We start from the raw sequence: 22,387 nt of genomic DNA, 5'->3' as shown, positions 1-22,387 counted from the left end.
TAAATACTAAGCTAGGCACCCTTTAGTGCCACATGAAAGGTACTAAAGGTGCCAGCTTAGAATATGCAGGCGGGGGTGGTACGTTATATATATTTGACATCCATTCATCCATTGACGCTTTTTAGGCTGTGTGCCCACAATCAGGGTTTGCAGCGTTATGGGCGCTGAGTGTTTTCCCTGCGTCCATAACGCTGCGTTGTGCAGTAGAAGCACAGTGGAAGGATTTTTGGAGATCCCATGCCCACTGTGCTTCTTTTCTCCGCAGCATAAACTGACCGGTGGAGTGGCTTCCCGAGCCTCAGCATGTCAGTTTATGCTGCGGAGACGAGAGTGTTCTCTGCAGGTAGCATAGAGCTCCACAGCAGCCTGAACCCAAATCGTGGGCATGGGCAGCTGCGTTCTCCCGTGGACAACACTCATATCTCTGCAGGAAGGCTGACACTGTGTACTAGACGCCGTGTCGCTGGATCATGGCCACATAGCCTTAGGCCTGTTTCACACGTCAGTGATTCTGGGACGTTTGTGCTTTTTTTTAAACGTACCAGAATCACTGACATACGCAGACCCATTATAATGAATGGGTCTGCTCACACGTCAGGCGTACCCGCGTGTGCGTGATTGCCCCACGGAGACATGTCCATTTATTTCTGGCATCACTGATGTCCCACGGACCACGCAGTGGTGTGGTCTGTGAAACACGTGCCAGAAAAAAACGTGCTTTTAAAATAAAAATCATTTTAACTCACCCAGCGTCCAGCGATGTCCTCTGCCGCCCGTGCAGCTTGCTGCTTCAGAGCCGGCTCATTACTGTCGCGCATATTCATGATGCGCGACACAACCGACCCGGAAGCAGCTGCTGCGGGGGTCAGCACCAGCCGGATGCTGCACCGCGGGAGCGATCAGCACCATGGAGAGCGGGAGCGGGCGCAGGTGAGATGATTACTGAGTGCAATCATGGGCCACGGAGAACGGAGCCCGGATTGCACTTAGACAACCCATGTGTGCCGTGATTCACGGCACACGGAGGGACATGTGCGTGTTTTACTCGCCAGTGAAAAACGTCAGTGTTTTTCACTGACGTGTGAAACGGGCCTAAAAGTGAGAATATTGTTGCTACAGCAACATTTTGGGGGAAGTAGCTGTGGATTCAAAATGCTTAATATACTCCTGAATAAAATCCTTGAGGGGTGCAGATTCCAAAATGGGGTCACTTGTGGGGGTTTTCTGACGTATAGGTACCCAAGGGGCCCTGCTAATGTGACATGGTGCGCGAAGTTTGTTTCAACTTTTCCAAAATTCAAATGGTGCTCCTTCCATTCCAAGCCCTCCCATTTATCCAAACAGAATGTGGAGAAGGAAATGACATCACAGGGTTTTTTTTCAAAAGGTCTGTGTTCAACCAACTTTATTAACACTGACAAGTCTTAAAAAAACGCATGAAAAACGCATGCGTTTTCGATGCGTTTTTCTCAAAAAGCATTGTTTACAATTCTCCCCTCTGCCAGAGGGTGCGTTTTTTTCCGCACTGAAAAAAAAGCAACGTGTGCACATAGCCTTAAGGTGTTTGTAATGAGACTCAACTTCTTCACTACTGCCCCTCTCTCCAAACTGCCAGAGATGAGAGCTGTCAGTTAATCGAGAGCTGTCAGTTAGGCTATGTGCCCACGGGCGCTCGTACCTGCGGATGTATCCGCAGGTACGAGCGCATGTTTCCCTCAGCTGCCTGCCGGCATCCGCAGCTATTTTTAGCTGCTAGATTACAGCGGAATAGCTGCGGGAAACATACGGACATTCATGCGGCTTACCTGCGGACGTCCCGGCCTCTTATCTCCATAGCGGAGGGCCGGGACATCCGCAGGTAATTCCGCATGAATAATTGACATGCAATTATACATGCGGATGCCTACATCCGCAGCATGGTCGGCAGCTGCACTTTCCGCAGCGTGGACACAGCACTTCCCATGTCCCATAGGATAACATGGGGAGTGACTGTACATGCTAAAACCTGCGGATTTATCTGGAAAATCCAGAAAAATCCACCGGTTTTCCTCGGCAAAATCTGCACAAACAATGTCCCGTGGGCACATAGCCTTAATCATACTCAGGTTCTGCTGCTCCAGCAATGTGTTATTGTGGCAATACTATTGTGTGGGCATGTTCTTTCCCCAGAGTGTTACTGCCTTCTTATGATTGGTCAGAGTTAGAGAGAGGAAGTATACACCCCAATAAAATCTCTTTGGTAACACCCACTCGGACTTCAAAAGAATTAACTACTTTTATTGCTAAAATCTCCGTAACAGAAAGTTGGAAAAACAAACACAAAAGTTTTATTTTGCTCTGCAGCCTATTATATTGTGTGTCCAGTTCAACATGAAAAAATTGGTGAAAGGTCTGAAAACTTTAGCTGGGACTACATGGTACTTTGACCAAGACACAGGTCATCTGGCCAAAGATTTCTGTATGCAACTGCAACATTGTATCATTGTACTATAGTTCTGGTGAGCAAAGTCATTTTGCGAGCTGTAAAGTACTATGACCGTGTCAAGCAAATGTAAAAAAACATCAAATGTTTCCAACTTTTTGCGACTTACTTGCCACAGCACACTGCGGTCAGAATTCTCTCCATTTAACTGCACTATAATGCAATATACAGAAGTAGTGGCATACAGCATCAATCTACATGACATCCAAAGTGATCATGTAGCCACAGCCTTATTGTATTTATTTGAGACATACAATGGGAATCTACAAAGAAATCTGTATTTCAGGGCCATCTGTGAAGGAAACAAATGGGACCTTGGTGTTCATTGGAATGATGACCTGAACATTTTTTTATCAGTGCAAGGTAAGTGTTAATTCATTTTTCTATGACCTTCCTTAAAGGGGTATTCTGAAGCTCTTAAATTGCTTTAATTAGACAGCATGAAACTAAGTAAGTTTGCAATTTTTAATAGTATACAGCTGGTTTCCGTGCAGGTTGGCTCCATACGCTGGCCAAGAGTGCGCAGCAGTAATATTTCAGGAGAGGGGTTAACTCTTAGGGGTACTTTGCACACTACGACATCGCAGGTGCGATGTCGGTGTGGTCGAATCGAAAGTGACGCACTTCCGGCGTCGCTGTCGACATCGTAGTATGTGAATCCTTTTACATACGATTAACGAGCACAAAAGCGTCATTATCGTATGATCGGTGTAGGGTCCGACATTTCCATAATTTCACAGCAGCGATGGTACGATGTAGTTCCTTATTCCTGCGGCAGCACACATCGCTGTGTGTGAAGCCGCATGAGCGAGGAACATCTCCTACCTGCGTCCCGGCTGCAATGCGGAAGGAAGAAGGTGGGCAGGATGTTTACATCCCGCTCATCTCCGCCCCTCCGCTTCTATTGGCCGCCTGCCATGTGACGTCGCTGTGACGCCGTACGACCCGCCCCCTTAGGAAGGAGGCGGGTCGCCGGCCAGAGCGACGTCGCAGGGCAGGTAAGTGCGTGTGAAGCTGCCGTAGCGATAATGTTCGCTACGGCAGCAATCACAAGATATCGCTGCTGCGACGGGGGCAGGGACTTTCGCGCTCGGCATCACAGCATCGGCTTGCGATGTCGTAGTGTGCAAAGTACCCCTTAGGCTATGTGCCCACGTTGCGTCGAGGTAGTTGCAGTTCTAAACGTACCCTTTGGCAGAAATGGTATATGCCAAAGTTGATTTTGACCACAAAAACGCTATAAATACGCTTTTGTTTTGGCCGCGATTTACATGCTTTTTCATTGCTTAACCCCTTCACAACCTTGGACGGATCTATCCATCAAGGATCGTGTCCCATTAAGCCCCGCCCCCTGCCGCGGGCAGGCGGCGGTCGGCACACATATCAGCTGTTTTCAACAGCTGACATGTGTGCCTGCATGTTGCGAGTGGAATCGCTTCCACTCACAACATTTAACCCCTTAAATCTCGCTGCCAAAGTCTGGCAGCGAGATCTCTATGCGTGCGGCCATGTTTTTTACTTACCGCCGCCCCCACCGGAAGTCACGTGAGTGATCACGTGACGTTCGGTGGTTGCCATCGTAGCACAGGGTCATGTGATGATGCCTGCAGCTACGAAGTTTCACTTTCGTTTTTCCTCGGCACGGAGCAGAGGGAAACCGGAAGTGACTGAATCTGCTGTTTACAGCTGTATAGCTGTGATCAGCAGATAGATAATAGCGATCGGCTTGCTGATCGCCATAGCCCCCTAGGGGGACTAGTAAAATAAAAAAAAAAGTAAAAAAAAGTTTTAAAAAATAAAAAAATAAAAAAAAACCCTAAAAGTTCAAATCACCCCCCTTTCACCCCATTGAAAATTAAAGGGTTAAAAAATAAATAAATATACACATATTTGGTATCGCCGCGTTCTGAAATGCCCGATCTATCAAAATATAAAATCAATTAATCTGATTGGTAAACGGCGTAGTGGCAAAAAATTTCCAAACGCCAAAATTACGTTTTTTGGTCGCCGCATGTTTTATGCAAAATGCAATAACAGGCGATCAAAACGTAGCATTTGCGCAAAAATGGTACCATTAAAAATGTTAGCTCGAGACGCAAAAAATAAGCCGTCACTGAGCCATAGATCCCGAAAAATGAGAACACTACGTGTTTCGGAAAATGGCGCAAAATGTGCGCCACTTTTATTGGACAAACTTGTGAATTTTTTTAACCCCTTAGATACAAGTAAACCTATACATGCTTGTCTACAAACTCGCACCGACCTGAGGCATCACATACATACATCAGTTTTACCATATAGTGAACACGGTGAATAAAACATCCCAAAAAATATTGTGCGATCACACTTTTTTTGCAGTTTTTCCACACTTGGAATTTTTTTGCTGTTTTCCAGTACAATATATGGTAAAACTTATGGTTTCATTTAAAAGTACAACTCGTCCCGCAAAAAACAAGCTCTCATATGGCAAGATTGACGGAATAATAAAAAAGTTACGGCTCTCGGAAGAAAAGGAGCAAAAAACAAAAACGCAAAAACGGAAAGTGCCCGGGGGCTGAAGGGGTTAAAGTCAGATGCATTTTGATGACAAATGCACTGCTAAATAAAGTTTTAACATTCAAACACTATGAAAAAATGGAAAAAAATTGATAACAAATATCAAGATTATAATCATAAACAAAATATCTGATTTTATTAAAATGATAAATGTTTGTTAATATTTATGTATAAAATAACGTTAAATTAATGTTTTTCTTAATTTTCATTTCGGACTATGTGTGTGTAAAGGGACATATCATGCCTTTAATATAATGTCAAAAGCGCAGGCAATTAAATTGTCAAAAACGCTTGTTTTCTGCGTCCAGAAAGCATGTAAACCCTAGGATTTTGATGTAGAATGCGTTTTACATCTTCTCATTGACTCTAATGTTATCAAAACGCAGCTCTAATAGCAAAAACAATTGACGTGTTGCTTCTTTAAATGCTGAGTTTTTGCCCAAAAATATGCAAATTAAAAGCAGCGTTTTGAACAGCAAAGTGCGCAAAAGAAATCCCTATTTCTCATAGACTTTGCTTGGAAATCAAAACGCATGCAGTTTGGCAGTAAAACGCTGCAGTTGAAAACGCTGCGAAAAACGCATGTAAAAACACAACGTGGGCACATAGCCTTAGCGCTCTTCAGCCCATTGACTTCTATACAACAGTTATCTGCTTATCTTGATTCCCTTTCCTCTTCCTTCTTAGCTCCTGACATGACTAACATTAGTCCTGTAGAATCACAGTTTCCCAGCAGCTTCCATAAGCAGTTCTCTTACATATGCCACTCACTTTCCTGAGCTGCGTGTTCCCTTTCAGTTTCTGAAGAGATGCAGTTATAAATCACCAGCCAGCAGCTTTTAGGCTATGTGTCCACGTTGCTTTTTACCTGCTTTTTTGCTGCTTTTTCAACTGCAGCATTTAATGCCAAAATGGATGTGTTCTGCTTTTCAAGTAAAGTCTATGGGAATTTGGGTTTCTTGTCCGCACTATTCAGTTTAAACTGCAGCCTTTTTGTGGCAGAACTTTGGACAAAAACTCAGCTTTGCAGTGCAAAACCCAAATGGCAAAAACAATTGACATGTCAATTGTTTTTGCCATTTGCGTTTTGAACTGCAAAGCTGAGTTTTTGCCCAAATTTCTGCCAGAAAAAGGCTGCAGTTTGAACAGCATAGTGTGCACAAGAAACCCAAATTCCCATAGACTTTGCTTGAAAAGCAGAACACATCCATTTTGGAATTAAACGCTGCAGTTGAAAAAGCAGCAAAAAAGCAGGTAAAAAGCAACGTGGACACATAGCCTTAGGCTATGTGCACACGTTGCTTTTTTTTCAGCGCGGAAAAAACTGCACCCTCTGGCAGAGGGGAGAATTGTAAACAATGCTTTTTTGAGAAAAACGCATCGAAAATGCATGCGTTTTTCATGCAGTTTTCATGCGTTTTTCATGTGTTTTTTTAGGTGCGTTTTTTAAGACTTGTCAGTGTTAATAAAGTTGGTTGAACACAGACCTTTGGAAAAAAAACCCTGTGATGTCATTTCCTTCTCCACATTCTGTTTGGATAAATGGGAGGGCTTGGAATGGAAGGAGCACCATTTGAATTTTGGAAAAGTTGAAACAAACTTCGTGCACCATGTCACATTAGCAGGGCCCCTTGGGTACCTATACGTCAGAAAACCCCCACAAGTGACCCCATTTTGGAATCTGCACCCCTCAAGGATTTTATTCAGGAGTATATTAAGCATTTTGAATCCACAGCTACTTCCCCCAAAATGTTGCTGTAGCAACAATATTCTCACTTTCAGGCCCGTTTCACACGTCAGTGAAAAACACTGACGTTTTTCACTGGCGTGTAAAACACGCACATGTCCCTCTGTGTGCCGTGAATCACGGCACACGTGGGTTTTCTAAGTGCAATCCGGGCTCCGTTCTCCGTGGCCCGTGATTGCACTCAGTAATCATCTCACCTGCGCCCGCTCCCGCTCTCCATGGTGCTGATCGCTCCCGCGGTGCAGCATCCGGCTGGTACTGACCCCCCGCAGCAGCTGCTTCCGGGTCGGCTGTGTCGCACATCATGAATATGCGCGACAATAATGAGCCGGCTCAGAAGCAGCAAGCTGCACGGGCTGCAGAGGACATCGCTGGACGCCGGGTGAGTTAAAATGATTTTTATTTTAAAAGCACGTTTTTTTCTGGCACGTGTTTCACGGACCACACCACTGCGTGGTCCGTGGAACATCAGTGATGCCAGAAAAAAACGGACATGTCTCCGTGCGGCAATCACGCACACGCGGGTACGCTGCACGGAGACACGTGCAGTGAAAAATCACTGACGTGTGAGCAGACCCATTCATTATAATGGGTCTGCGTATGTCAGTGATTCTGGTATGTTTAAAAAAAAGCATAAACCAGAATCACTGACGTGTGAAAGAGGCCTAAGGCTATGTGGCCATGATCCAGCGACACGGCGTCTAGTACACAGTGTCAGCCTTCCTGCAGCTGCCCATGCCCACGATTTGGGTTCAGGCTGCTGTGGAGCTCTATGCTACCTGCAGAGAACACTCATCTCCACAGCATAAATTGACATGCTGAGGCTCGGGAAGCCACGCCACCGGTCAGTTTATGCTGCAGAGAAAAGAAGCACAGTGGGCACGGGCTCTCCAAAAATCCTTCCACTGTGCTTCTACTGCACAACGCAGCGTTATGGACGCAGGGAAAACACTCAGCGCCCATAACGCTGCAAACCCTGATTGTGGGCACACAACCTAAAAAGCGTCAATGGATGAATGGATGTCAAATATATATAACGTACCACCCCCGCCTGCATATTCTAAGCTGGCACCTTTAGTACCTTTCATGTGGCACTAAAGGGTGCCTAGCTTAGTATTTATCCAATAAAAAAAACAATGAAAAAAATGGCGTGGGGTCCCCCCTATTTTTGATAGCCAGTCAGGGTAAAGCAGACAGCTGTAGCCTGCAAACCACAGCTGGCAGCTTCATCTTGTCTGGTGATCAATTTGGAGGGCTCCCCAGGCTTTTTTTTTTATTTATAAATAAAGAATTAAAAAAAAAATAACGTGGGGTCCCCCAAATTAGATCACCAGCCAAGGTGAAGCTGACAGCTGGGGTCTGGTATTCTCAGGGTGGGAAGAGCCATGGTTATCGGACTCTTCCCAACCTAAAAATAGCAGGCCGCAGCCGCCCCAGAAGTGGTGCATCCATTAGATGCGCCAATCCTGGCGCTTCGCCCCAACTCATCCCGCGCCCTGGTGCGTTGGCAAACGGGGTAATAAATGGGGTTGATACCAGATGTATAATGTCACCTGGCATCAAGCCCAGCAATTAGTGATGTCATGGCGTCTATTAGATACCCGACATAACTAATTGACAGTAAACAAAAGCAAAAAAAAATGACAAAAATTTTTTTATTAGAAAAAACACTCCCCAAATCATTCCCTTGTTCTCCAATTTAATAAAAAAATTTGAAAAAAATGGGTCCGCAGAAATCCATTTGGACGTCCCACGTCGCCTCTGGACCTTCTAGAATATGGGGGCACGTTCAGGGAACGTATCCCCCATTTTCTAGGAGGGCAGACCCTCCATTTGAGGAGAGTGGGTGCCAAAAATCTGCACCCACTCTCCCCGGGTCACAGCTGCAGAGTGCCGAGCAGCCAGCACAGCTTTCTGAACACAGTGCTGGCTGTCAGCTGCTCTGCACATGTGACCGGCCAGCGTGCACTGTGAAGGAGGAGGGGGCCGCGGGAGATCAGCGCTGCGACCGGACAGGTAAGGGGGAATACCGGGGGGAATAGGGGGTGACCGGGCAGGGCCTGGGGAACAGTTTTCTGTCGCATGTGTTATTGCACATGCGACAGAAATCATAGGAGCAGGGCGGCCGGTGCGCTACTGTGCGCGGCCATGTTGGATTTTCGGGAGGGGGGTCGGGGCGGGCACTTTGGCGACACCGGGGGCTTTCCAGGACTTTGCCAGGAAGTGAGGTCAACAGGAAACCTCTTGACCTCACTTCCAGGTAAAATGCCTGCGTTCTGTGTGCCGACAAAGGCCGCAGACCGCAACAAAAAAGCAGCTCACTGCGGTGTAGCTGCTTTCTGACCCCACATCATTGATTTCAATGGGGGAGAGAACGCAGCCACAACGCACAAAAGAAGTGACATGCTGCTTTTCTTTCCGCACCGATTTTTGGCATAAAAAACGCTGCGTTTAGAAACGCAGCGTGTGCACTGATTTTTCAGCTTTGCCATACACTTTGCTGGGAAAGCTGAACGCATGCAATTTGCCACTGAAACGCTGCGGTTCTAAACGCAGCGTTTCCGCGGTGAAAAACGCAACGTGTGCACACAGCCTTAGAGCAGGTCTGCTTACCTTGGCTCTCTGCTGTCCAGACCAGTGTGCTTGTTCAAATACCCTATTATCTCTATCTGTAAATACAGGGTTAACAGTTTAGACTCCAGAATTAACCACTGATAGCTGAATGTGAGAACTTGTGCTGAGCTTTATAGTTTTACTAATACTTTAAGGCACGTTGCATTTTCCCTGCAGAAATTTTTGTAGCGATTTGAACAGCACATGTGCACTTTCATTCGTTGCAGAAACACTGCTTAATGAAAAGCCGATTTCATGCGCTCTGGATGCAGCCTCTCCTATACACAGAGCAGGGGCTGCATCCAAAGCGCACGAAAGAAGTGACATGTAGCTTTTTAGAACGCAGCGATTTGGCAGCATGTATATCGCTGCGTTCTAAAATGCAACATGCGCATGGATTATGCTCTTCATAGATTGTGCTGGGGACGCAGGACGCATGCAGTTACGCTGCGGTGCAGATCGCAGCATAACTGCATGCAATATGCACACGTGGGTACAGAGCCTAATTGTACTATTCACCAGAGCTGTCACTCAATGAAGAGTGCTGCCCTACTTGAAACCAGGAAGTGAAAGAAATTGGAAAGCAGTTTGCTACTTCAGGGACAACTTGAGAATAACCCTTTAATGAAGCATTCCCATCAACGTTTTGGATTCTTAAGGCCCCTTTACACACTGAGACTTTCTAGCGATCCCACCAGCGATCCCGACCTGGCCGGGATCGCTGGAAAGTCTCTAAACAGTCGCTGGTGAGCTGTCAAACAGGAAGATCTGGCCAACGACGCAGCAGCGATACGGACCTGCAGAACAACCTCGCTGGTCGTTGGGGACGTGTCACAGCAGCTATTTGACGACTCACACCTATGTTAGGGGCGTGGTGTTTGGCGCTGAAGCCACCTAGGTGTCCTTTTTACACGCCCCCCTCAGCTCCGATTGGTGATCGCTAGTGCGTTCTTATTGGCGACCCTAATCAGAACGCAACATCGACCACCAATCGGAGGTAAGGGGGCGGGAAAGGAAACACTATAGCACGCCTACGAGCTGGGTTCTAAGTCGCTAACAATGTTGTTGTAACTGTGTCAAACACACCGATGCATGCTGCTCAGCGGGAAACAAAGGACCAAAAAATGTTCCTGAAAGATTTGTAGCGATCAGCGATCTCACAGCGGGGACCAGGTCGCTGATGCGTGTCACACACTGCAATGTCGCTGGGGAGGTCGCTATTATGTCACAAAACCGGTGACGTTACGGCGATATCGCTAGCAATGTTGCAGTGTGTAAAGGGGGCCTTTAGAGTACGTGCCCACAATGAGTTTGGCATATCGCATTTTTACTGCATCAAAAACAGCATTTTACAGTTCAAAGAAAGTGGATGAGATTGATAGAAATGTCATGTTCACTGTGCTTCTTTTTTTCGCTTCGTAAACTCACCATTGGTGTGTTTCAATCTGCAGCATGTCAATTTCTCTTGCAGGTACGCCGCGTTGTCTGTGAAAGTGAAAAAATGCACATGCGTTATTAGTGCGTTTCCATTGTGGAAATGTATCAAAAACGCATGTATTCCACATCTATAAAAATAAAAACCCACGAAGCTTCAAAAACAAAGCAACTTCATATAAAGCATGACATAGCAAAAAGACAAAAAATGTAATGTCAAAAACAGGATAAAAACGCAATGAAAAAACATGAGTAAACTAAGGTAGAAATAGTGCAGTAATTCTGCAGCATCAAAAACTCAAATACTGATCGTAGGAACGTAGCCTTAGTATATTGCAATCATCATATTTTGTAGCACTGTATGCTTACAGTTTCTCATTTTGACTTTCTACCCAGTTAATTCTTCTCTGTTCTCAATTCTCCGCGCTATGTAGAAAGAGGATGACACTTGTCCCTGCATAAGCCATCCCGCTCTTCAACTCCTGATCCAGCTACTCCGCTCCTCCCCCTGCCATGGACTTTTTGCACTGATAACTTGTGCAGGCAAAAGAGACTTCTTGTTTCTACATTGAGCTTAAAACGATTCATCTTGACTGTTTTTTATCACGTGATGTCATAGGTCTTATGGAAAAGAGAATGATTAACTGGGTATAAGGGCAAAATGAGCAATTGTACCTACACAATGCTATATAATATGATAATTGCCATATATTAAAAGGATAAAAATTTTGTTGGGAGTGCTTCTTTAAGTATTGTAGTTATTATTCTGTTTTCTGGTTCGCTGTTGTATTATAATGTCAAATATATTTCCATGTTCTTTCGTGCAGTTTGATAGGTTTAATATAAAATTTAGAAAAATATCTTTAGCACCTGTGAATTATTTTACCTTTTGTAGATGTAATGAAGGAGAAACTGAAGAAAAGAGGTGTTAGAACTGTAACTGGATTAGGGAAATTCTTCCGACAACTTCACAAAAATGGATCTGGATGTTTTGAGAAAGCAGAATTCAAGCAGGCTCTTCAGACATACCACTTGGAGCTATCTGACAAGGTACATGTGATGTTCCCTATCACTGTGCATATAATATACCAAATGGTATAGTCATGTACGTTATACTTATAAAATTACTATAGTTTCATTAACGTTAAAGCTTAAAATACAATATTATACCAATGTGTTAAAAAATATAAAAAATAACTTTTTGGATATGTTCACCTTGTAGGTCCTATTGACACTGATGCGGTGGCAATTAGGGAAATAAGGAGTTAATAACAGCGCACAGCTGCTCCTAAAGCCCAGATTGGTGATGGCACAGGCGTCTATGAGACACTCCGCATCACTAATCTGTTAGTGACAGTAAATAAATACAAACACTGAAAAAATCCTTTATTTAGAATAAAAGACAAAAGACACCCTCTTTCACCCCTTTATTAACTCCCCCAAACACCCCTCCAGGTCAGATGTAATCCACACAAGATCCCAAGGCCATTCAGCTCTGCTACATCTGAATCTCACAGAGAGTGGCCATAGACTGCCTGCTGTGAGCTCCAGAGAATGAATGAGCCGTGATCAGCGATGATGTCATTCAGGTTATTTGCAGTCACAGCTAGATATTCCCACTGTCCTCCACCCGTAACAGCAGGTAACCTAACCTCAGGTGACCTCAGTAAAGTCAGTGATCTCACCTGATGTGAGACCTTCATCTCCTGACAGAAAAATGCGGGGTTTTTTTGCCAAGAGATGTAGATTTGGTGCTGAAAGTTTTACACCATAATCCTGCACCCAATCTACGCCTCCCATCAAAAACCCACGTTTTTTTACGCATTTTTTTCCTGCGGTTTTTACTGCGTTTTTTTACCACGGGTTTTTGCCGACCCAGCATGGCCGCACACTCTCCTGACAGGAGCGGGTTGGCTGCATGTAGTTCTATGCAACTGCACGCTCATGTCTGGAGAGCGTCAGCCGTGCCGGTGATGTGATGCGAGACTTGCACAAGTGTGACTCTGACCTTACGGTGCGTTCACAAGAACCGTATGACTCACAGGAGTATCTCACCTGGCATCGCTGCACACTCTCCGAACACAAGCGTGCAGCTGCACAGAAATTCATGCAGATGCACGCTCCTGTCAGGAGAGTGTGCGACTGTCGGGTGATGCGATGCGAGACTCGCGCAAGTGTGTGACTCCGGCATTATGGTGTGCTCGCACGAGTCTCGCATCGCATCACCTGGCAGTCACACACTCTCCGGACACGAGTGTGCAGCTGCATAGATATACATACAAATGGACGTTCCTGTCAGTTGAGTGTGTGGCTGCCAGGCGACGCGATGCGAGACTCGCACAAGTGTGTGACTCCAGCCTTATTTTGACACACAGCCATGATAAACCCCGACAGCTGAGGGATGCAACTCTTACCCTACATTATGCTGCTCTCAGATTGGGTATTGAAAGCTTCGTGATAGATTCTCTTCAAATGAGTTTTCCCCTTGCCATGCCATAACTGTGTGAGACCCTTACGTCTGTGACAATGGGCATCCTCCTGAGCCCCCCATTGGTGAGGCGGCTTCTATACACTGTATCCAGGCAGAGAATAAAGAAGCAGAAAGTTATAATAGAAAGTGATTTTAAAGATTAATACATAAATGGGGGACCCTTTTAATACTTAGAATTCTTGAATAGATTATTTGTTTAAAAATAAGTAAATAAAAGTTATTATTATCTTTTATTTATTTTTTTTACAATTTTAACTTGTAATTCATTTTAATTGTATTACCAGCCATCTGGTGAATGAATATTGATTTTTTTTTTTTGTGTGTGTAAATTTGACTCGCTCAGTAACAGCCATTAATTTGGTACGATACTGATCTTTCAGGATGTAGAGGGGAACATAATACACCTCTATCTGAAATAAATACCAATCAATACAACATACACAAAAGACGATTCCAGTTGTTATACAAAAAGTCAACAGTAAAACGATCTGTTTCTGGAAATAGTAGCAATGTGCAGTTCATAATTATACAGTATGGAACAAGATCATTTTTTTATAATGGCGTACCGAATATACTGTACAGGAAGAAATCCGACACTCCAATTGTGCAAGGAAGGAATAATAGCTTTATTAGAACACAATCCAACAGATTATTCTGATGTTTCGGTTTAACAATGTAACCTTCCTCAGACGGATTGCTAAATAGATAAACAAGTACTACAGAATGCAGTGTGTAAAATAGAGAACTGGTGTTAGCCTAAATGAACAGCGCTCCATATAGTATAATCTCAATGTGCCTAAATGAACAGCGCTCCATATAGTATAATCTCAATGTTTGGATAAAATAAACTTAAAGGGGTGTGAGGCAGTGACAGGTGTCATATATGAAGAGCGCTATGTTTCCCCCAGAATGTTCTTGGAGACCTTGTGAGACCTGCTGGAGTGTGTTGTAGTCACAGTCACCGGTGTGTGTGCAACACAAAATAAGAGTGTGAACTTGGTCAAGATATTTGACCAAGTATTTTGTTTAATTAAACCGGTTAGGGCTTTTATTTTTGGCAAGTTCTGTAGGTTTGGCAGTGGGACAGAACTCTCCCTCCAGTCCGGGTCTTGCAACAGGCTCATGTCCAGGGAAATACATTTAATCCTGCAGAACAGAGCAGGGTGTGTCTCACTTGAAATCCAGGCTATTGGAGCTGCAGGTGCTGTGTGGAGCAAACACAGGCCAGCACTGAGAAACCTGGACATTATAATTGAACCCCTGCACCCAGGATTTGTGCAGCCACGCAGGAGGTGAGCTGGGCATTTATTGGAATGCACATATGTGAACCGCTGCGTTCCGGGTTTCCAGGTCTGTCACACTTGTGTGGTGTGATTAAAAAGACTGTTAAGGCCGCTTTACACGCTACGATTTATCTGACGATATGTCGTCGGGGTCACGGTTTTCGTGACGCACTTCCATCATCGTTAGCGACATCGTTGCATGTGACACCTACGTGCGACTCCGAACGATCGCAAATAGGGTGAAAATCGTTGATCGTTGACACGTCATTCAGTTTCAAAATATTGTTCGTCGTTTGGAACGCAGCAGATATATTGCTACGTTTGACACCCTGCCAATGACAAACAACATCCACATGACCGCCTTGGTCAAGCAATATATCTCTGAACGATGTAGCGTCGTGTGTGAGATGTGTACGTGTGACCGCTACAAAACGACCTATGAGCGATCTCGGCAAATCGTAACAACGATCTGGGCGTGTCACATCGCTAACGAGATTGCTAGCGATATCGTTGAGTGTAAAGCAGCCTTAAGTGTGAACAAGTACCTGGGTCACTGCCTCACTTGACTGGCTCTGAGAAGCCGCTGCCTCACAGGGGTTATCCACTACTCGGACAACCCCGTTCAATCCGTACATGTCCCCCATTTAAAATGATAAAAGTGATACTCACCTCCAGTACCAGCGCCTTTCTAGCGGTGCCGGCATTGTCTCTCCTGAGATCACGTAACTGTGTGACATCACGCGATCCCGGCTGCAAACCAGCCATCACTTCACTTTCGATGCCTTCAGACAAAACGCTCACATCCGGAGGAAATGAGCACAGCTGTTCTCTCTTCCTCCGGAGGTATGTGATACCTCTGATGGCGCAGACACTGCAGCGGTGACTGATTGACTGTCAGGATCGTGTGACATAATACAGTTAGGCAATGTCGAGAGAAATAGTGCCAGTACTACTGGAACGGCTCCGGAGGTGAGTATAAGTGTTATTATTATAAATGGGGAAAACATACAGTTTGAGAAAGGATTGTCCAACTAGTGGATACCCCCTTTAAGCCGCCAGTCCTCCCTCAACTACTTATGAGTATAAATGTAAAAGGAATTAATCTAAATGAATCCCTCTTATAAACTCTTATAGAACATAGTAAGACAATGGATATAGCACACTTGTTGAAAACACACTTGAATTAGACAGAGTACTGCCTAGCACAGCTGCTACTAAAGGAGCAAAATATTTGATAACCATTTAATTTATGGCTTTATCATACAGTAAGATATTTTTATTCTAAATACTAAAGGACAATGAGAAATAGCGGTAATTTATGTAGTCATGTTCCTCATTTATATAGCCCCATTAATTTGCACAGCGCTTTGCAGACATCATCAGTTAAAGGAGTTATGCTCAAAGGAATACTATCTGGCGAAAATACTTATGTGCTAAATCTAATTTTTAATCTATAACCACAGTTGCCATTTATTGACTTTTCTAATGTGCACCCCAGGCTAGTCTGCTGTATTAGAAAAGTGATGCATTATATAGCGTATAATTTTTAAAGTTAGGGTATGTAACCAACTAACAATTATTTATGTCTATTTTAATACGTATTCGTGGCCAAAAGTGATGCCACCCTGGAAATTGTTCCAAAAAAGAAGTGTTTTTCCCAGAAAATTAATGCAATTACACATGTTTTGTTATACACATGTCTATTTTCTGTGTGTATTGGAACAATGCAAGAAAAATAAGAAATAAAAACAAAGAAAAAAGGCAAATTGGCATATTTGCACCCAAAAATGGGCTCGACAATATTGTTGGCACTGTCAATTTACAGCTTAATATTTGGTTGCACACCCTTTGGAATAAATAATGCAATCAATTGCTTCATATAATCATCAACAATCTTCTTATACGTCTCTCAACTGGAATTTTGCACCACACTTCTTTTGAAAACTGCTCATTGTCTCTCATATTTGAAGGGTGCCATCTCCCAACAGCAGTTTTAAGATCTCTCCATAGGTGTACAATGGACACTTCAGAACGCTCCAGCGTTTGGTTTCCATCCATTTCCGGGTGGTTCTTGAAGTTTTTTTGGGGTCATTCTCCTCTGAAAGACTCAAGACATAGGTCGCAAACCCAGCATTCTTACTGTGGGCAGTACATTGCGACCCACAATCCTTTGGTATTCTTCATTTTATGATGCCTTGCACACAGTCAAGGTACCAAGAGGCAGCAAAGCAACCCCAAAATATCTTTGAACCTCCACCATAGTAGGTCCTGTATTCTTTTCCTTGTAGGCTTCGTTTTCGGTAAACAGTAAAATGATGTGCTTTACCAAAAAGCTCAATCTTGGTCTCATCTGTCCACAAGATACTTTCCCTGAAGGATTATGGCTTACTCACATACATTTTGGAAAACTGCAGTCTAGCTTTTTTATGTTTTTGTGTCACAAGTGGGATTCTCTGGATCTTCTGCCATAGCGTTTCATTTCATTCAAATAACGACAAATAGTTTGCACTGACACTGATGCACCCTGAACCTGCAGGTCAGCTTATCCACCATGCGGACTATCCTGCATTGCAACCTTTCATCAATTTTTTCTCTGCTGTCTACGTCCAGGGAGATTAGCTAGAGTGCCAGGAGTTGTAAACTTTATGATTATGTTGTGCTGTCACACCTGTGACTCACACGGCTGGTAAACACCGCTTTGCTCCTCTTAATGTCAGATCGCCTCTTGAGTTGATTCTGGCAACACATCCAGCACTGATGCATCTCACTGTTGCTACAGAGTCTCCACCCAGCTGTAGTAAGGTGTAGTCAGACTCTGCAGGAGGGTAATCACTTGCGTCCTATGAGTGTTGCTGCTCTGGCCAATTAGCTGTCGGAAGTGGATTTATAAGGCAGCTGATGCAAGCAATTATTGTGGTGGCTATAGAGGTGCAGGATTTGTCCACCTCAGTTTCCAACTTGTCCTTTTCGAGCCATCCTCTCTCAAGTCTGGCTAGCTAGGAGAACCGCTGAAGGCTCCATTGGCTGGTGGCGCAGCTAAGCTTCAGCTGCCACTTCCGTCCCACTATGATTGAGATCCCAGGGAGAGTTGCAGTTTACTAACCAGTGCCGGATCCATTCTACTCACTACACTTTATCTATTTACTTTAGACCATGCTAACATTGCGTTTATGGTTTCTGTCCTGTCTGATTAAGCCCTCGCTTGGGCAAATCCCATTTGGAAGTCCAGAGACCCACAATTTTGTGTGGTTTCTGGAGAAGTTTTGTGCAGTTTTAGAGGACCCTGGCCACACCTCTTCTGCTGTCTAGTCCCTGCTGACTGATACAGGACTCAGACTCAGTGGCTCAGCAGTATGCTTTATGCTTTAGTACTCTAGCTGCATAGCTGGCTTGAGTGTAGAAGCCCTGGTGGTGAGCTTCTGGCAGGGCCTGTCCAGCCCTATTAAAGATGAATTAGCAGAGATCTACCTTCTTCCCTTGGTGACCTGATACGCATGGTTTGTAGAATCTTCCTCCATTTCCATGATTGTGGCTAGGAACAGGCGCAAGAATCTTTGTGTTTAAGAACCACCCAAGCAGGCTTCTGCCTTCTTGTACCCCTTGCTGCTATAGAGCTAATGCAATTCGGACAGGCCCAACTTTCTATACGAGAGCAATAGTGAAGTTATAAAGAGAACATGTGCATATACTGTGGAGGCAAAGGGCATTATGTCTGTCAGTGTCCTGTAAGGCCTACATAACCCCAGCTCCTAGGGTTGGTTGAAGAGATGACCTTAGGTAGGAATGATTGACGTCCAAAACTTTTGACCAAGACCTTGTCCTGGGGAGAGAGGTCTTTTTCTGGGGCAGCTCTTCTATTCATGCGGATCTGTTGCCAATTTCATCCTTCAAGGATTTGGTTCGTCAACTTTGGCTCCCTACACAACGTCTTCGTCAACCCCTGACTATTGGCTCCATAGATGGCTGCTTCTGGCGTAGCTTGTCCATTATATCACGCTACCAGTCTTGTGGCAGGTAGGAAGTGTCACACGAGTTTTCCTCAAAATGCGCCGAGTGTCATGGCAGCATCAAATGCTGTTCACACTGCAGATTCTGACACTCCACACTATGGTTTCTCTGCTGTTTCTGAGTTAAACAGGCAGGCTTGGGAGTCAACCAGCTGTGGGCTAAATAATGATCAGGTTAGCAAGAGTTAATCTTTGCAAGCCAGCTGATTGTAGTTTGCTCACTCTTCAGGATTAAAGGTGAATGAGTTATGTAGTCCTGTCCAGATGTTTGCCATTCATTCGTCACATCTGTTCCAAGGGGTCTTTATAGAGTGTTTACAGGGTCTAGACCTCCGCATAGGGGTATTCGATTAAGCGCTCATATCGTGTTATGTGCTCAAAGACCTTCCTGCACAAATAGTGTTAGGTGTTGTGAATAAACTTGAATTAGATTCCAGCTTGGGGCTCCCTCTTTTGGTCAGTGCTGGTAGTGCAGTTGACTTGCTGAATGGGAAACAGACAGCTGAGGAGGATTGGCAATCAGGCCATTCGGATTGGGCCTGTATAACTGAGTAGTTTCCTCCTGTTCCTTGCCGGTGCTCATTGTATCTCCTGTGTGCTAATGACATTCTGAAACTAGCCCTTTTCTCTGTGTCTACCAGAACTCCTCTCAGATAAGTTGGTCTTTGTACCTCCTGCTATGGTTTTCACTTTCTTGTTATTTTGCTTGTGTGGAGTTCTTGGTGGAGTTGGATCATTCCCTGCTGGGAGTATCTGTGTACCTTACTCCATGTTCTGCTATGTATTGTGTTTTGTAATGCTTGGTACTAATTTCAGTCCCTCCTCTATATCAGTGTTTTTCTTGGACCCCAGTAACACCAGAGTACTGATATAGTAGGGGAGAGCCTGTGTAGGCTAAGTATTTTTCAATATCAGGCGGGCTGGTATTTACTAGGGTTTTAACGCCTGCAGTCAGTGCTGTTTCCTATCCTTTCCTCTGCAGATAGTTTGGGCCTCATCTTAGCTGAATCTATTCTCTAGCTACGTATTATGTTTTCCTATATCACCGTAGTCTTTACATGTGGGGGGGACTATCTATATTTTTGGGGACTGCTCCGAGGCAGATTAGCTTTTCTAATATTTCTCTCTGTAAGAATATTTAGTTATCCGGCTGTGTCGAACGACCAGGTCATTGTAGGCACGCCCCACGGCTACTTCTAGTTGTGTGTGGCCTGCTACCATCCTGCATGAGGGAGTGATTCTCTCCGCAATTTCACCTGATTTGAGACTTGCCCTTGAGGAATTACAGGACAACAAACCTGAAAGATGTCCTGTGGGGAAATTGTATGTTCCTGACCAATGGAGGAGTAAAGTGATGTCTGAAATTCATTGTTCTGTGTGGTTGGTCATCCTGGGATTTTTGGCACTAGGGATTTGGTGAGTAGGTCTTTTTGATGGCTTTCTCTATCTTGTGATATGAGGAGTTTTGTGCAATCTTGTGGGTTTTGTTCAAGATCCAAGCCTTGTTGTTCTCATTCTAGTGGACTGTTATTGCCCTTGCTGGTACCTAAGAGACCATGAACTCACATCTCAATGGATTTTATTTCCGATCTCCCTGTTTCTCAGGGGATGACGGTTATTTGGGTGATCTGTGATAGATTTTCCAAAATGATTCATTTGGTGCCTCTGCCTAAGTTGCCATCAGCTTCGGAGTTGGTGCCTTTGTTTCTTCGTCAGGTGGTTCATTTGCATGGTATTCCTGAGAACGTTGTGTCTGACAGGGGAGTCCAGTTTGTGTTTAGATTTTGGAGAGCTTTTTGTTCTAGGCTGGCAATTGAGTTGTCCTTCTCCGCGTTTCATCCTCAGACCAATGGACAGACTGAGAGGACAAATCAGACTTTGGAAATCTATTTGAGATGTTTTGTGTCGTCCGATCTGGATGACTGGGTTTCTTTTTTGTCTTTGGCTGTTTGCTCTTAATAATACAGCTAGTTCGGCCACTTTGATATCTCCTTTCTTTTGCATTTTCGAGTTTCATCCTCAGTTTTTTTTGGGGGGCAGATGGAGGCTTCAGCCTGCCTGGGTGTTGATTCTGCAGTAGTGAAAATGCAGCAAATTTGGGATCAAGTGGTGGATAAATTGTCCCATTCCCAGGAAAATGCCCAAGGTTTGCCAACCGGCGTAGGACTGTGGGTCCCCGTTTAAGGTTGGGGACTTGGTCTGGTTGTCTTCCAGACAAGTTCCTATGAAGGTTTCTTCTCCGAAATATAAGCCAAGGTTTATTGGATTTTGGAGATAATAATCCTGTTTCTTTCCGTTTGGCTCTCCCAGAGACTTTCAAGATTCACAATGTCTTTCATAAGTCTCTGTTATCCTTTCCTCTGCAGATAGTTTGGACCTCATCTTTGCTGAATCTATTCTCTAACTACGTATTGTGTTTTGCTATATCACCATAGTCTTTACATGTGGGGGGCTATCTATATCTTTGGGGACTGCTCCGAGGCACGCACTTAACTGCCCTGGGACGTCGCTCTGGCCGGCGAACCGCCTCCTTTCTAAGGGGGCGGTTCGTGCGGCGTCACAGCCACGTCACATGGCAGGCGTCCAATAGAAGCGGAGGGGCGGAGATGAGAGGGACGTAACATCCCGCCCACCTCCTTCCTTCCGCATTGCCAGTGGAGGCAGGTAAGGAGATGTTCGTCGCTCCTGCGGTGTAACACACAGCGATGTGTGGTGCCGCAGGAACAGGGAACAACATCGCTAATAAGCAGAAAACGATTTTTGTTTCAGGACAACCTCTCCGCGGCAAACGATTTTGACTGCTTTTGCGATCGTTTAAGGTCACTCATAAGTGTCACACACTGAGATATCGTTAATGACGCCGGATGTGCGTCACAAACACCGTGACCCCGACGATAATTCATTAACGATATCGTAGCGTGTAAAGCCCGCTTTAGGCTTCCCTTGGTTTGCATTACATAACCTTATCATTGACTGGAAAACTCAGGAAATAATTAAATGGAGCTCTTACTGTAATGAACACTGTCTAGGATCTGTATCTTGGCGAGAACCACTAGTCTTCTGGATCCTCTCAGATTTGGTGATGTGTTCTCTGAGAAGATTTGTTAGGAGTTGCCACCGAAAAGATCATATGGCTGCACCATAAGGTTGAAGCCAGGGGCTACGTTGCCCAAATGCAGACTGCTTAATCTGTCCGGTCCTGAGAGACCTGCTCTAAAAGAGTGTATAACGGAGATTTTGGTTAATGGACACATTAGGCGATCTTCGACCCCTGTGGCTGCTTGTTTCTTCTTTTTCAAAAAGAATGATGGTGGATTGCATCCCTGTCTGGATTTCCGGAAACTTAACTAGATTATGGTATGATTATCCTATGCCTATCAACCTGGACTTATAAAAGCAGATTGTCGGTGCTAAATGGTTTTCCAAATTCGATCTTGGGGTGGTATATAATCTGATTCGGGTGCGACAGGGAATGAGTGGAAGACAGAATTCAATACACAAGAGGGTCACTTTGAAAATTTGGTGATGCCGTTTGGTCTGACAATCGCACCTGCAGTTTTTCAGTACTTTGTTAATGATGTAATTGCTCTTCTATTAGGGAAATTTGTGATCATTTACCTGGATGACATTGTCATATATTCACAGGATTTGGGGTCTCATATGAAACATGTTAAACAGGTTTTGCAAATTCTCAGAAAGAATAAGTTGTAGCAAAATTAGAAAAGTGTATTTTCGCCGTTTAGAACCTTCCGTTTTTTAAGTTACATAATTTCT

General features: G+C 44.5%; 1 protein-coding gene across 2 annotated transcripts in view; it reads left to right on the top strand.

Moving 5' to 3' along the window:
• The window catches only part of CAPS2 (calcyphosine 2), a 201,512-nt gene that overhangs the window by 159,084 nt on the left and 20,041 nt on the right, over positions 1-22,387 (top strand). For both annotated transcript variants that reach the window (XM_075344907.1, XM_075344906.1), the window contains exons 13-14: positions 2,769-2,845; positions 11,728-11,882. In XM_075344907.1, coding sequence (XP_075201022.1) covers positions 2,769-2,845; positions 11,728-11,882 — 232 coding nt within the window. The remainder of the gene's footprint in view (positions 1-2,768; positions 2,846-11,727; positions 11,883-22,387) is intronic.

Source organism: Anomaloglossus baeobatrachus, chromosome 4 (assembly GCF_048569485.1).
Source record: "Anomaloglossus baeobatrachus isolate aAnoBae1 chromosome 4, aAnoBae1.hap1, whole genome shotgun sequence".
Lineage (NCBI taxonomy): Eukaryota > Metazoa > Chordata > Amphibia > Anura > Aromobatidae > Anomaloglossus > Anomaloglossus baeobatrachus.
Note: the sequence above shows the minus strand (reverse complement) of the source record. Positions and strands in the feature narration are given on the sequence as shown.